Source organism: Falco biarmicus, chromosome W (genome assembly GCF_023638135.1).
Source record: "Falco biarmicus isolate bFalBia1 chromosome W, bFalBia1.pri, whole genome shotgun sequence".
NCBI lineage: Eukaryota > Metazoa > Chordata > Aves > Falconiformes > Falconidae > Falco > Falco biarmicus.
In genome coordinates, this window is record NC_079310.1 from 218,612 (window position 1) to 232,110 (window position 13,499).

General features: G+C 50.5%; 2 protein-coding genes and 1 long non-coding RNA gene across 10 annotated transcripts in view; 2 read left to right on the plus strand and 1 right to left on the minus strand.

Moving 5' to 3' along the window:
• The first annotated feature begins 215 nt into the window (after positions 1 to 215).
• On the plus strand, positions 216 to 4,471 carry LOC130142049 (uncharacterized). Its single transcript, XR_008819277.1, has 4 exons — positions 216 to 1,812; positions 2,842 to 2,958; positions 3,265 to 3,417; positions 4,178 to 4,471. It is a non-coding gene; the product is annotated as an uncharacterized LOC130142049 (long non-coding RNA).
• A 3,767-nt stretch (positions 4,472 to 8,238) lies between these two features.
• On the minus strand, positions 8,239 to 9,311 carry LOC130142165 (mitochondrial import receptor subunit TOM5 homolog). The gene is made up of 2 exons (XM_056323641.1): positions 9,126 to 9,311; positions 8,239 to 8,757 (listed from the first exon to the last, which is right to left on the minus strand). The coding sequence occupies exons 1-2, from the start codon at positions 9,244 to 9,246 to the stop codon at positions 8,723 to 8,725; spliced, it is 156 nt and encodes a 51-aa protein (XP_056179616.1). The 5' UTR covers positions 9,247 to 9,311; the 3' UTR covers positions 8,239 to 8,722.
• A 232-nt stretch (positions 9,312 to 9,543) lies between these two features.
• LOC130141956 (FERM and PDZ domain-containing protein 1-like) overlaps positions 9,544 to 13,499 on the plus strand; it is a 60,048-nt gene continuing 56,092 nt past the window's right edge. For 7 of the 8 annotated variants that reach the window (XM_056323262.1, XM_056323261.1, XM_056323265.1 and 4 more), the window contains exon 1: positions 9,545 to 10,050. The gene's annotated coding sequence lies outside the window, so the exon portion shown is untranslated. Of the gene's footprint in view, positions 10,051 to 13,499 lie in introns of all 8 variants that reach the window. The other variant, XM_056323270.1, reaches the window with a different exon arrangement.

A 13,499-nucleotide genomic window follows, 5' to 3' on the forward strand; every position in this document is an offset into this window, starting at 1 on the left:
TTGTGGGACAAAGTTTTCTTACCTAGAAATGTTGAAATGTTTTAGGGTGTGAAAACATGCCCTTGAACATTATCTTTGCAAAGAACAGGTTTTTAGGTGGATTTGTCGTATCATTTTTGCATTATTGCTGTTGTTTTACCCCAGTGAGCAGCTAAGCCCCATGCAGCCCCTTTCTCACTCCCCCACAGTGGGATGGGGGGGGAGAGAATCAGAAGGGTAAAAGTGGGAAAGCTCATGGGGTGAGGTAAAGACAGTTTCAAGGTAAAGCAAGAGCTGCACACAAGCAAAACAACATAAGGAATTAATTTACCGCTTCCCATTGGCAGGGAGGTGTTAAGGCATCTCCAGAAAAGCAGGGCTCCATCTCATGTAACACCATCACTCTGAACATCCCCCCCTTCCTCCTGCTTCCCCCAGTGTCACCTGCTGAGCGTGATGCCATCGGGCAGGGGATACCCCTCGGGTCAGTTGGGGTCAGCAGCTGTTCCAGCTGTGTCCCCCTGCCCAGGTCCTTGTGCCCCCAGCCTGCTTGCTGGCCTTGATGCTGCTGTGCAAGCCCTGCTCAGGAGCAGCTACAACGTTGGAGAGCTACCAAGCACCTTTTTCATCAAAAAGCCAAAACATAGCACCATCCCACCTTCTACAAAGAAAATTCACTCTCTCCCAGCCAAAACTATAGTTCTGTAGTACAGCAGCATTAACTTGTGTGGTTTTGCCCTTCATAACGGCATGGTGCATATGGCACCAAGAAAAAAAAAAATTACAAATTTCTCTCCTATAAAACTGGAAGTAGGTCATCTTCTCTGAGGGTCAGCAAGGTAAAAGCAAGCACATGTTGCTGATTCTTGTCCAATTTTTCGTCCCCCAGTATCCCCAAACCCTTCTCTGCAGGGGTCTTCTCAGCCCCTTCATCCCCCCAGTATTGATACTGAGGGATGCCCTCTCCCAGGTGCAGGACCTTGCACCTGGCCTTGTTGAACCTCATGAGGTTCATATAGGCCTGTCAAGATCTGTCTGGGATCTTGACTTCACACCTGGAAGTTGCCACCAGTGCTACTCCCTTACACAACACTCCAAACATGAGCTTGATGCCATGCTGATTCTTTGCTCGGGTTGTGTTTTTCAAATGTCCTCGTCCACCAGCTCAGTGGTCTTATGCAAAGGCGTGTGGCGCTGGGGTTAGAGTAATGGGGACAGACAGACAGACACATCAGTCAGCATAGAGTAAGCACCTTTGGTCTAACATAAATCCAGACTGCAACCCAAGAGTCCCAGTCCTCATTCTGCCTGGACAACCTTGTCCTTCATACCCAGCCTTCATCCTTCCACAGCAGCTGCAGCAGGTTCTCATTCTGTGACCTTCTTGGTTGTGGGGGTATTTACACCTTTTCTGGCACAGCAGCCTTGCACTGAGCTGGTGTCACAGCGTGGCCGATGCCCTGTGTCCCCTGAGGTTCACAGCTGCCCTTCTGCAGCAAGGCGCATATGCCAAGTCAGTGCCCTGTCCTGCCTGCCTGCCCTGCCGCCGGTGCTGGGAGCTGCGTGGGGTGGGAGAAATGCCATCCGCAAAGCAGAGCAGCAAAGTGTTACAGGAAAAGCGAGCTTCCCTGACAGGGAAGCAGAAGGCCCAAGCAGTTTCTGGGAATGCTGGCCATGCCAGGTGGCCACATCACCTCCAGGAAAGTGTCTTGTTTTCTTCCAGTTCCCACGATCATTTTGTCACCACAGAAAATTCACAACATCACCAGGGCCCAGGTGTACCCGTCCTGTGACACGAAGGCAGTGTCCACGGCTGTTGGCACCTGGAGAAAGGTATGCTGGGACTCTGGTACAGGAGGCTCACCTTCATTGTCTAGCAGCAGATGTGGTTCTGCATTCCCATGCTCACATTCTGTGTTGCTGCACCACATTTCAGGTAATTCAATTCATCATCCGCATACACGCTGAAAGCAGAGTAGGGACAATTTCTTCCAACGCTTCAGCAGCCGGTAGTGCCCATGTGGTGGGGAGGTCTAGTCCTCATCTCCCCAAAGGTTATCACGAATCCAAGCATCTTCTCATGGTAATGTAATCTAGTGAACAACGTCAGAGTGCCTTGTCAAGCACTACAAATTAGAGAATGGTTTTAGCAGTCAGTACCACAACTGGGATGTACGCCCAGCAGACATCTGCCCACGCATCTAGTAAAACAGAGACTACTTGGTGCTACTGGTTTGCTGGATGGTTTTATCTCCGTGTCTGAAAGTGCCTTGCTCTGTGATGACGTCAGCCTGAGGCGTCTCGAAGCCACACTGCACAAAAAAAATTTTGCCTAAAACCTTAGAGACTTCAAAGCAAGCGCAATTTTCTCAACCCTTCAGATACACAGAGAACCGAGTCTGTAGGGGTCAATGCTGCAGCACAGGAGGATGCTGAGCAATAGGCATATTGAGCAGTGCTTTGAAGTATCCAAAGCCCCAGTACCTGTGACAGAAGGTTTCTGCTCTTTGCTGCTGACACAGGAGCTACACTGAGAGACCAAGTGAGCTCAGGCGTTCTTAGGGGTGAATAGGGCTCAAATTCAGGGCAATGAGGAAGAAGGGGATGAGAGTCTTGGCACAGGCTGGGTGTAGGCAGAAAGAGGTGCATTTCACCAGCATATTTCCCTGGAGCTGCAGAGAGCACCTGTCCAGTGAGCATCACCCTGCTTCTCCCTGCTCCCTGCCCTGCATGCAGCTCCTCTGCCTGCTTGTCCAAGCATGTCAGTGACAGCATGTTCAGAGACAATTATCACGAGTAAATGCTTCTAATGGATTTCATGGATGTCCTCTAACATCTTCACACTCCTATGAAACTCTGCAGGTCTCAGAGTCACACAGAGGAGTCACCCTCCTGGAGGAGCTGCCTGGAGACAGAGCAAACACGGCTGTTCAGGCTTGGGGAGGACCTTTGCAGGATGAAGGCACAGGGTGGGTTTTGGTAAGTTCAGCACAGCAGGTACATGGGACAGGCTTGGACAGGCAGCACCCAAGGTCTTGGTGGTAGTGAGAAGTGACAAAGTTCAAACGGTGAAAGCAGTAAGAGAAGGACCAAAGAGGACCTTCCGGGCAGACACGTCACACAGAGCAGATTGCCCTCGTAACTGTCTAGAGGAGCAGTATTTTGTGCCTGTTTTGAACGAACAGCAAACTTCAAATGTGCTTAGTTGTGAGAGTGGTTCCGGGGTGCTGTTCAGAATGTATGTGCCTGTTGATAATAAACTATTTTCTGTGATGGTTTTGCCAGATTGACCAACTAATGAAGGAAGATGAGGGGGTCTACCGGTGTCACGTTGCCAACACGGCTGGAGAGGCACATGCAGATGGGAGCATCACGGTCCTTGAGCAGAACAGAAACAAGGAGGCATACCTTCTGGCACAGGACAACCCTGCCTAGCAGGTAACGCTAACAATAACAGTGCATGCCATTACCAGGAGCTAGCTGGCTTTGGCACACTCTCCTTCCACTGCACAAATCAGGGTTTGTAGATGAGAAAGCAGCCAGCTGCAGGGAAGGACTTGGTCAGATGTGTTGCGTGTATTTGGATTGTCCTTCTCTAGAGCAACTGACAAGGTCGTCCCGTGCAACAGAGAAGGGTATTTCAATGTACCAGCCTTCCCCTATCCCAACAAGGGCACAAGCAGCTTTGCTGGCATGAAACGTTGCTGGGTGGTTCTTTTAATAAAGCGCAGATGGGAATGCAAGTCATACCCTTGACAAAGTATCAGCTGCTGGCAGGAATGAATCCTTTCCAGAAAGGAGAATGAAGACGAGACAGGTAAATGAATGCTAATATTTTACATTCAGCCATAGGAACAGACTTCTGTGAGGCTCTGTCACTCCTAGTATTTGTACCATGACATTAGTCCCTGCTGTAATGCATTCCAGTGAGACAGCATAGGTTATGCTGGACCAGCAAGTAGTACAATGGTGAATTGTCTGCCGTGTGTAAAGCAAGATTTGAAACTGGGAGGTCAGGGTGTGGGAAAGAAGAGGAAGAGAGGAGTGTGTCACTTCAAAGCTATTCTGGAAATGCAGTATCTTATGCCGAAATTGAATCTTTGGTAGAGTCAGAGCGGGGCTTTTAAGAAAAGTTCAGTTTCCTATGAAAGACTTACTTGGTAATGTTGTCTGAAATCTGCCCTCTCCCTTGTTCCAGGAAGAAGGCATTTGTTCACTCAAGAAGAGCCGAACCGCAAAGCACATGCTAGAAAACAGTCAGTGGCTACCTTTGCTTCCTTTGCCATAGGAGTTTGGAAAATGTTGCATTAATACTCTTACTATAGGCTTACTGTCAGTTTTATACATCTTCCTGCTTGGAAACTATGCAATTAGTTTTGAAAATACCTAGTTGAAAATGCACATTAATACTGAAAATTCATGGAATATCAGTAGGGGAAAAATAGAGCAATAAAAGCATTTGAAAAGCAGTAAAATACCATTTTAAGTGGCATTCTCTCTCTGGCCTGTTTTCTTAGGCATCTCACATGAAGTTAGAGTTTCTAACGCTGCGGAAAAGGTCACCATTTGTTAATTCCCACCCATGTTTGCCCCCAGGAGAAAACCTTGCAGCATAACTAGGAAGACTAGGCAGTTTTAAAGCAAGCCATTTTTGAGCAACCTGAACACGTAAGTAAAGCTTTGCTTACAAATTTCATCTGCTTATGCAGTTGTCACTGGATTTGCACCCCAGCCGGAATTTTCCCCTTTGGGGTCAAACATCTGCAGCCCTTCTGGGACATGTTTGTTCCTGTCTGGCTGCAGAGCAGGGCACGCTGGCTTCTGGGTGGGAGGACCATGCCCTGCGCACCACCCAAGGACAGAACACAGATGATGCGCTCAGAGTGAGGTGGTGTGGGGCATGCAACCTGCACCAGGCTGCTGGTGCACCACATGGCAGGGGTCAGAGGAGAAGTCCCTTGTGCTGCTTTCCTCCTGTTATTACAGGAGGGCTGCACCAACACCAACATCCCTCTCGCCCCCATCCTCAGTGCTCTGGCACTTGTGTGTGGGCAGCACGTGGACCTTGCCACCTGTGTCTGAGCCTTTCTCGCTGCTGCTGCTGCTGCAGGCCAGCGGTTGGTTCTTTCAGAGTCCTGACAGATGCTTGGCTTGGAGCCTGACTTTTTTTTTCCCCCCCGGAGCACCAGCTACTTGAGGGTGCCATGCTGCGTACACAAGAGCTGAACAGCAAAAGAAGGAGCTGCCGCACCTCCACCTGCCCTATCATCAACCTGGCTGCTGATTTTGTACCACCAGGTGTGCTCCGAGGGTGTTTTGCTATAGATGGGTGTCACACCCAAACATGGAGTTGTTTCTGGAAGCTAGTAAATCACAGGCAGTCAGCCACCCAGGAAATTTACTGTCCCTGGAGATGCTCGTTATGTTGCACCCAGGACTGGCAAAAGCAATGCAGCACAGCTGTGGCATTTGCTGGGTTATAAAGGTTTGGCTTCTATAGGGCAGAAATCCAAAGCAGAGTTCTCTCGAAGTAAAAAACGCAAAAAAGGTAAGTTAAGAGTTGTCTCCTAGGAAATAATGCCCTCTGGTTCTACCACTGTGGTGCATCTGGCTCAGAGCGTGCTTCCATGCAAAGCTGAAATTAGAAATGAGGAGAAATCTATGGCACACAAAACAAAGAATAAAAAGTGGATGTGGTCTAGAAGCAAAGAAGCTGGTGCTAATAATTATGCAGAGAGCCAGAGGTGGTAAGTAAAATGAGAAAAGCACAAGTCCTTTATGACTGCTTGCCTGCTGCAATGAAACAGGACAGTGAGTCTGTTCCAGTAAAGTGTGAATACGAAACAACTCCTGAAATCTCTTTTCCACTCTGTAGATTTGCGCTCTTGCACGCTTTTCTCCCACAGAATGGAGGCCTAGCCGATGAAGTCAGTCTCTGCTCACTTGTGTTGCCTATAAAATGTATAGATAAATAAATAAATTGTATAAATAATCTTATACATGTGATATGCCAGGAAATGGCAGAAAGCCAGAGGCACAAAGGTGAAGTGCTGCCACTGTGATCTGTTTCCTGCATCCACATTACAGACTAGGTTACCAAAAAACAAAAAAATAAAAAAAAAGGGGAAGAAACACCAGTCCAGGCAGTTCCTTTAGCTAAAGCGGACATACTGGTTAACCAAGAGACTGGGAGTTCAAATACGTGTGCCTGTATATATATATATATATATATATACATTCCAGCCATATATGAGTGCTTGGCACTATACCTACACCCTTTCCTAATCATGGTAATAGCTTACCCACAGCAGCAAAAGCAACGCAATGCGACCGCGCATAGGAGCAGCAGCGATGTGGTTAATCCTTACAAGCACTTCAGCAACGAAGCCCTGTGCTGCCTTGGACAGAGATCTGGGGCCCGTGTTTTCAACCTGGGGTTTTTCCACTGTGCTTGTACTCTTCTGCGCTATGTTTTATTCAAGGGTCGTAGATAAGAAAATAACTGCTTGCTGTTGGTATGTTAGGCGCTACATGTGCCACATCATACCAAACAGATTGTCACAGCAGCTGTTACCCTAAAGAATTCCATAGACCTAGAGCTCAGGCAGGCTGATCCTGTTATACCATCCACACAGAGAAAGTGGAGCAAGCCACAGATGTTACAATGGGATGAAGCTGTGTCAGGGCAAGTTCAGACTGCATGGTAGGAAAAGGTTCTTCACTGACAGTCACTGGACAAGGTTCCTCAAGGAAGTATCCAGGGCACCAAGCCTGTTAGCATTCAAGGAGCATGTGAAAAACTCCTTTAGTCGTGGTTTGGTTTTGGGTCGTCCAGTAAGGACCAAGGAGTCGGACTTGGTGGTCCTTATGGTTCACTTCCAAGTAGAGATATTCTTTGAGTCTACGATGAAGTCCAGGCACAATCAGATCCAGAAGAGAATAAAGCTCTAGTAGACACCAGTGCACAGTGTAACCCAATGCCATCAAGCCATACCGGGCAGAAGCCCTTTCTATTTCTGGAGTGACAGGGATCCCAACAGCCAACTGTATTGGAGGCTGAAGTAAGATGACTAGGAAGAAGTGGCAAAAGCACCCCGCTGCGACTAGCCCAGAGGCTCTGTGCATCCGTGGCACAGACTCTCAGGAGAGGGTATTTCAAGGGCCCAGAAGGGTACCGGTGGGCTTTGGGTATAGCTGCCTTGGAGACAGAGGAAATTAAGCAGCTGCCTACCTTGCCCAGTCTCTCGAAGACCCTTCTGTTGTGGGATTGCTGAAGGTCAATGAACAACAGGTGCCTGTCCTGCATCTTTCCTGCATTGCAGGACTGTTTTGACAGATGGAGCCCAACATCATGGACTAAATGAACTCAATGGACTTTATTATAGAGATGGTCCATAGACTAAGGGAACGATACCTGTGTGTTTGTATCAAAAGACAGGTAAGGTGATGGTGGTTACCTGGGATCTACTGGAATTTGTGGGACCGGGGTGTGATGCAAACAGTATAGAACGAGGGTGGAGACTGTCCTGGTTTTAGCTGGGATAGAAATTTTCTTCCTAGTAGCTGCTGTTCTGTTTAGATTTAGTACGAGGACAACACACTGATGACAACACACTGATGGTTTAGTTGTAGCCAAGTTGTCCTTACCCTAAGTCAAATCAGTTTCCCATACCGTGCCAGTGAAGAGGTGCACAAGAAGCCGGGAGGGAGCACAGCCAGGACAGCTGACCCCAACGGGCCAAAGGGCTAAACCATACCACAGAACATCATGCTCCGTGTATAAACCGGGGAGAGTTTGCCAGTGGCCGGCCGATCACTGCTTGGGGACTGGCTGGGCAGCGGCCAGTAACTGTATTGTGCATCACTTGTTTTTCACGCCTTTTATTCCTCTCTTTTTGTTATCTGCCTTTTCATTACTTGTCATTATAGTTTCCTTTACTTCAATTATTAATTCTTTCTTACCCCAACCCACGTGTTTTACCTTTTTTCTGATTCTCCTTCCCATCTCACTGGTGCAGGGAGGAGGAAAAGCGAGGGACTGAGCAGCTGCATGGTACTTAGTAGCTGGCTGGGGTTAAACCACCACAAAACCACATTAATGCATCATTGCCATGTCTTTTTCACTCTCCTTTGCTTTTCCTCAATACAAGTTGATTTTAAAGGTGGAGAAGAAAGTAAGCCTAAGACAAGAGCCAGGGAAATAACTCCAGATGACCTCTAGCTTGAGTGACGGTTATTAAAAATAAAGCACTACCAAAGTTAAGTAACACAACTGCTCCTCCATTTATTTAAAATAAAACTGCTTGTGAACTGAACTCATTGAAGACTTCCTTTTTCATACAGAAAAGTTCGGTAAGGTTGATGGCCATAGCATGTGGCAGTTTAGAGGTAGCTGCATAACAGAGCAACTTGCCAGCGCTTAACACTTCAAACAAAATGGAGATGGGCAGCGTTTTGTTTTGTTTTTTTTTTTTTAAACAGTACAAGAAATGTTCCATCACAAGTCATAGCTTGATGCTACTAGGGAGTATTCTGTGACCAGAATTGCCCTGCAGGGGCAACAGACATCTTCCCCATCCTCCAACCTAAGCTGTCACTCTCAGGTCAGATAGGCTTAAGCGAAACATTTTAGAACCATTTAGTACTGGATGTCTGCCTCTGGCACAATGTTTAATTAAAAAAAAAAAACAGGGGAAAGCAGCTCCGGTCCATTTCATGTTTTCATATATTGTGTCTGAAGTGGTCATATGCTGTCCAGCTTCTTCAGGATGAAAGGAGCTGCAAGCAGAAAAGAAAACTGCATGAACCTCGCTGAAGAAGCAGTTATTCCCCAGTAAGTCTGTAACAAAACAGCATCTAAAATATTCAGAGGCTGGGCGAAGGACTACTTTCTGCCTCCCAGGCGGTCCCTTCTCTCTCCGCACGCCTGCTTTAACGAGCGAGGCAGCACGATTCCAGGGGGGAACCAGCAGGAACGGCAGCCGGGAGCGCTGCCGGGCCGCCGGGCCTCATCGCGGCCCCGGGTAAGCACCCAGCCACCGGGCCGCGCCGCCGCGGGCCGAGGCGGTCAGGAGGCTGCCAGGAGCAAGGCCGGCGATACAGGCCGCCATCGCGTCTGCTGCGGTCTCGGCCGCCCCAGCACTTACTGATCCGCAGCAGCGCAACGTAGATGAGGAAGTTGCGGACGGAGGTGAGGACGTCGCGGCGCATCTTCCGCTTCAGCTCCTCCGGGTCCATCTTGGGCCCCAGCCCCTCGATGCGGAACATGCTGCGCCCGGCGCGGTGCGGGCCGCCGGCGGGACGCGCGCGGCGCAGGCGCGAGAGGGGCGGGGGGGGGGCGGGGCGGGCGGCGCGTACGCAGTGAGGCGCGGCCAAGGCCCCGCCCTCCGGGGGCCGCCCGGCCCCGCCCTCCGGGGGCCGCCCGGCCCCGCCCTCCGGGGGCCGCCCGGCCCCGCCCTCCGGGGGCCGCCCGGCCCCGCCCTCCGGGGGCCGCCCGGCCCCGCCCTCCGGGGGCCGCCCGGCCCCGCCCTCCGGGGGCCGCCCGGCCCCGCCCTCCGGGGGCCGCCCGGCCCCGCCGTGAGGCCGCGGGAGCTGCTTCCGCAGCGCGGTACTGGCGGTCTTTGCCCTGGCGGTCCCGGTAACGGGCGCGTTCCGCCGCTGCCGGGGTGGGAGGGCTCAGGCGGCCCGCGGAACAGGCCCGCTCTGTTGGCGGGGCGGGGCGGGGCGGGGCGGTGTCCCGCGGCTGGACGGAGGCCTGCCCCCCAGGGGACGCGGCGGCGGCCTGGCCCGGCGGCTGGGCGGGCCTGCGGCGGGGGCCGGGGCTCGCGGCCGGCCGCTGCCGGGGGTGCTCGTCCTGGCTGTGCCGGCCGGCGGCGGGGCGGGGACCCTCGGGGGCCCTGCGGGCGGAGTTCTTCCGGTCCCGCCTGCAGCAGCGCGGCCTCCCCGCTCCCGCCAGGCCGGGCGGCTGCCTGGTCTACCGGAGCAGGCAGAGCTGGGTCTGCGGTGGGTAGCTGTGCCGCCAGCCTGGAAGCTGCCCGGTCCGTGGGTGTGAACTCGGGGAGCCTTTTGCAGGTGAGTGCACGGAGCAGTTCTGGTTAAGTGTAGCTGTGCTGGAGGAGTCATGCGGGCCACCGGGAGCTTCTCTCCTGTCGTGGTTTAACCCCGGCCAGCAACCAAGCCCCACGCAGCTGCTTGCTCACTGTCCCCACGGTGGGATGGGGAGAGGATCGGAAGAGTAAAAGAGACAAAAACTCGTAGGCTGAGATAAAGACAGTTTAATAGGGAAAGCGAAAGCCGCGCACACAAGCAAAGCAAAACAAAGAATTCATTCACCACTTCCCATGGGCAGGTGGGTGGTCAGCTGTCCCCAGGACAGCAGTGTTCCGTCATGCAATAACGGCTACTTGGGAAGACAAATGCCATAATGCCGAATGTTCCCCCCTGCCTTCTTCTTGCCCCAGTTTATATACACTCTGCATGACATCATATGGTATGGAATATCCCTTTGGCTAGTTCTGATCAGCTGTCCTGGCTGTGTCCCCTCCCAATTTCTTGTGCTCCTCCAGCCTTGTCGCTGGTCGGGCCTGAGAAACGGGAAAGGTCCTTGACTTAGTATAATATTACCCAGCAACGATCAAACACAATGCTGTTAACATTGTTCTCGCAGCAATGCAATACACAGCACTGCAATAGCTACTAAGAAGAAACTTAACTCTGTCCCAGGCAAACCCAGGCCACTCCTCAGCCCAGTGCTTGCCCTTAGAAGGCAGAGGGCAGTGAGCAGACTTAGGACAACCCTACAGAGTAAAGCACAGAGAGACTGTCCAATGCCTGTCAAGTCTGTTGCAGATAATAGCGCTTGGAACATCTGTAAGTGACAACCTCTGTGACTAATGGTGGTCCTGAGAAGCTGCAGTTAATCTAAGTGATGGGTACTAGACACTTGTCTGGGAATGGGGATGCATCATAGGGCTGCTTAGGAGAGACGGACACAGATGAAACAGAGCCCGCTTCTGTGGGTTGCACATCGTGATGGTTCAAAGCATGTCAGCACAGCAGCCTCAAACTCAGCACCTCTGGCCATGCCATCACATCTGCTGCTGCGAACCCCACTGGCTTCCCCATTTGTGTGGTACTACCACGTGAGTTGTGCAGGAGAACACGATCCTGAAGAACAGACTAGTCTCAATGTTCTCAATCGCTGGGAAGAGAGGGTTATAGCTGCACCAAGCAGGAGAAGCAGTTGCCTTGCTGGCCCCTCTGACCTATTCCTGGTGCCTTCTAAGTAACCTGTTTACAGTGCGACTTAATAGATACCTGTTTTTCTCTAACGGAAGTGAAGAATTTATCTGGCTGTGAGTCAACCTGCTTCTAGCTCTGCTAGCTTTCCTGACTCACACACCATCTCCTGAATTACGCACCATTGTCTTTTGTACCGCTGCTGATCTGCAGTAACTGACTTAGCTGTTCTGCTTTGTTTAGAACACAAGACCCTTCACTCCAGCACAGAACCCCACCGTGCAAGATCTTTTTTTGCCTTTTGTAAATGCAACCCCCATTCCCAAACAAGTCCCGGGAGACCGTCGGAGGCCAGTAATACTTAATAACAGGTACAGAAAGACTGAGAAGACCAGGGATCTTGGCTTTGGAGTGGCCTCTGGCCAACCCCAAAGCCCCCGCTCCAGGAGCTGGATGTCACAGGAAGGTGGGCTGTGTATGAATTTCAGTTAAGATACTGGATGACTATGAATGCTAACTGGAATTGTGCCCTTTTTTAGGGGGAGGAGCTGGTTCAGGCCTGAGACCAGGCCCACCCAGATAAGTGTGTACACAGCCGTCAAGTCTCACTCTTGAGCTCCATCCACACATACAGGCTTCAGCCAGCGATTTCCAGCCTGTGGCAGGCAGCAATGCTTTCAGCAGCTCTCCTCAGATGCCGGGAACACCTTCAGAGATGGGCACGGGCACTACTGGTGCCTGGAGTGGACCAAACAAGCAGGCAGAGGCTTGTGGCTCTCCCCATCACCCCCACAAGACATCTGGGTTCCACAGCCCACCCTGCTCTGCCTGCTTGCTTGATAGGCAGTAGGTAGATAATTCAAAAACCCAGATTTGTCTCAGCTAAGCTGCCTATGACCTGAGGCAAAGCCAATTACAGAGCAGCTGCTTTCATTGTGCCAGTGATTAACAGGGGCTAATTGCATCTCCCATTAGCTGGGGGAGCTTTCCTGCTTTTCTGTGGTACCTCAAGGGTCCACCCTGACTTTGCAAAGGATGGCCAAGGGAAAGTGGAAAAGGGAATCACCCTATTCTGAGCACATTTGCAGGACATTCAATACCAATTCCCAGCGCAAATGAAAGGTCAAACTCTTCTGGTCAAAAAAAGTTGTAAAACTGCCCTCCTGAGAGCATTACAGCAAGGTCCAGGAGAAAAACACGACAGAGCTGCCCAGATCTGCAGCTGATATAAACTAGCTTTGTTCTGCTGGCTTCCAGGTAATCTCATTGATTTACTTGTGGTTTCATTCTGGATGTTGGATTTCTCTGGTCTTTGCTAGCAGAAACGGATTGGCAGGTCCCCAGCCCATGTTAGCAGAAGAGCAAGGAGTTTCATCCTACATTTCAAGACTGTTGGTCTTCCCAGTCTTGTTTTGTATTTGAAAAGCAGAAGTGATGCTGCTTTCCCAGACGTTGCTCTGGAGAAGATAAAGGAACTTGGGCAATTCTGGGCATAGCTGAATCAAACATGACACAGTATTGGAGAGACTGGAGCAAGGAAAAGACAAAAAAATGCTGTTAAGGAGCAACGTGAATGAGAACTCTGCCAGGGCATTGACTGGAGAGTTGTTTCACTGGGGCCACCCTATACTCCTTGTCCTTTTGTAAAATAGGGGGATGAGAAACATTTCCTTTGGGAGAAACCCACATTGGATAGGGAGGAGACTTCAGATGTGGAGTGACTGGCAAGGAACAGAAGACATTGGCTTTGGGTTTTGACAGCAGCATGAACAACTTCCCGAGCTGCCCTTGAAATGTTTGTGTCAATTTTCCAGAATTCCCTCAAACCTCCAAACTGCACGATTTTGACAGCTTGTATTATGTTCTTAGTTTTACTCAGCCCTGTAATTGCATGAAAATTTTAGCTTTCATTTACTGGGGCTACAGGCAGACATGACATGCGGAATTGAACTCTAAAACTCGAGGAGAGTTATAAAGCGGGGATGTTTATTGCAGTGCTGGGTGCAAGGGGGGTTGCTCCTCCTCACTTGCACACTGTTTCAACAAGCTGGCTGATATTTATTGTACAAAGTTACGAAAATACATAAGGTTTCCAAAAATTCATTATCATAATCTCCTCCCTCTGGCACCTCTTCAAGATGTACTTTTCACCTTCTTGGGCAGTTGCCTAAAGTTCCTGCTTACCTTTGCATACATTAGCAGCCTGTTGTTTAGTTTCTGTTACCTACTAGAGTTCTTCACGTGTCTTCCATCATCTAACCTTTTGTTCAAGTGTAACGCAT

Bases quoted from the DNA above. Each gene is read 5' to 3' on its own strand.
- LOC130142165 (XM_056323641.1), bottom strand. From the start codon at position 9,246: ATGTTCCGCATCGAGGGGCTGGGGCCCAAGATGGACCCGGAGGAGCTG. The intron at 8,758-9,125 runs GTAAGTGCTGGG...TTCTGCTTGCAG, and splicing joins CGTTGCGCTGCTGCGGATCA to CTCCTTTCATCCTGAAGAAG.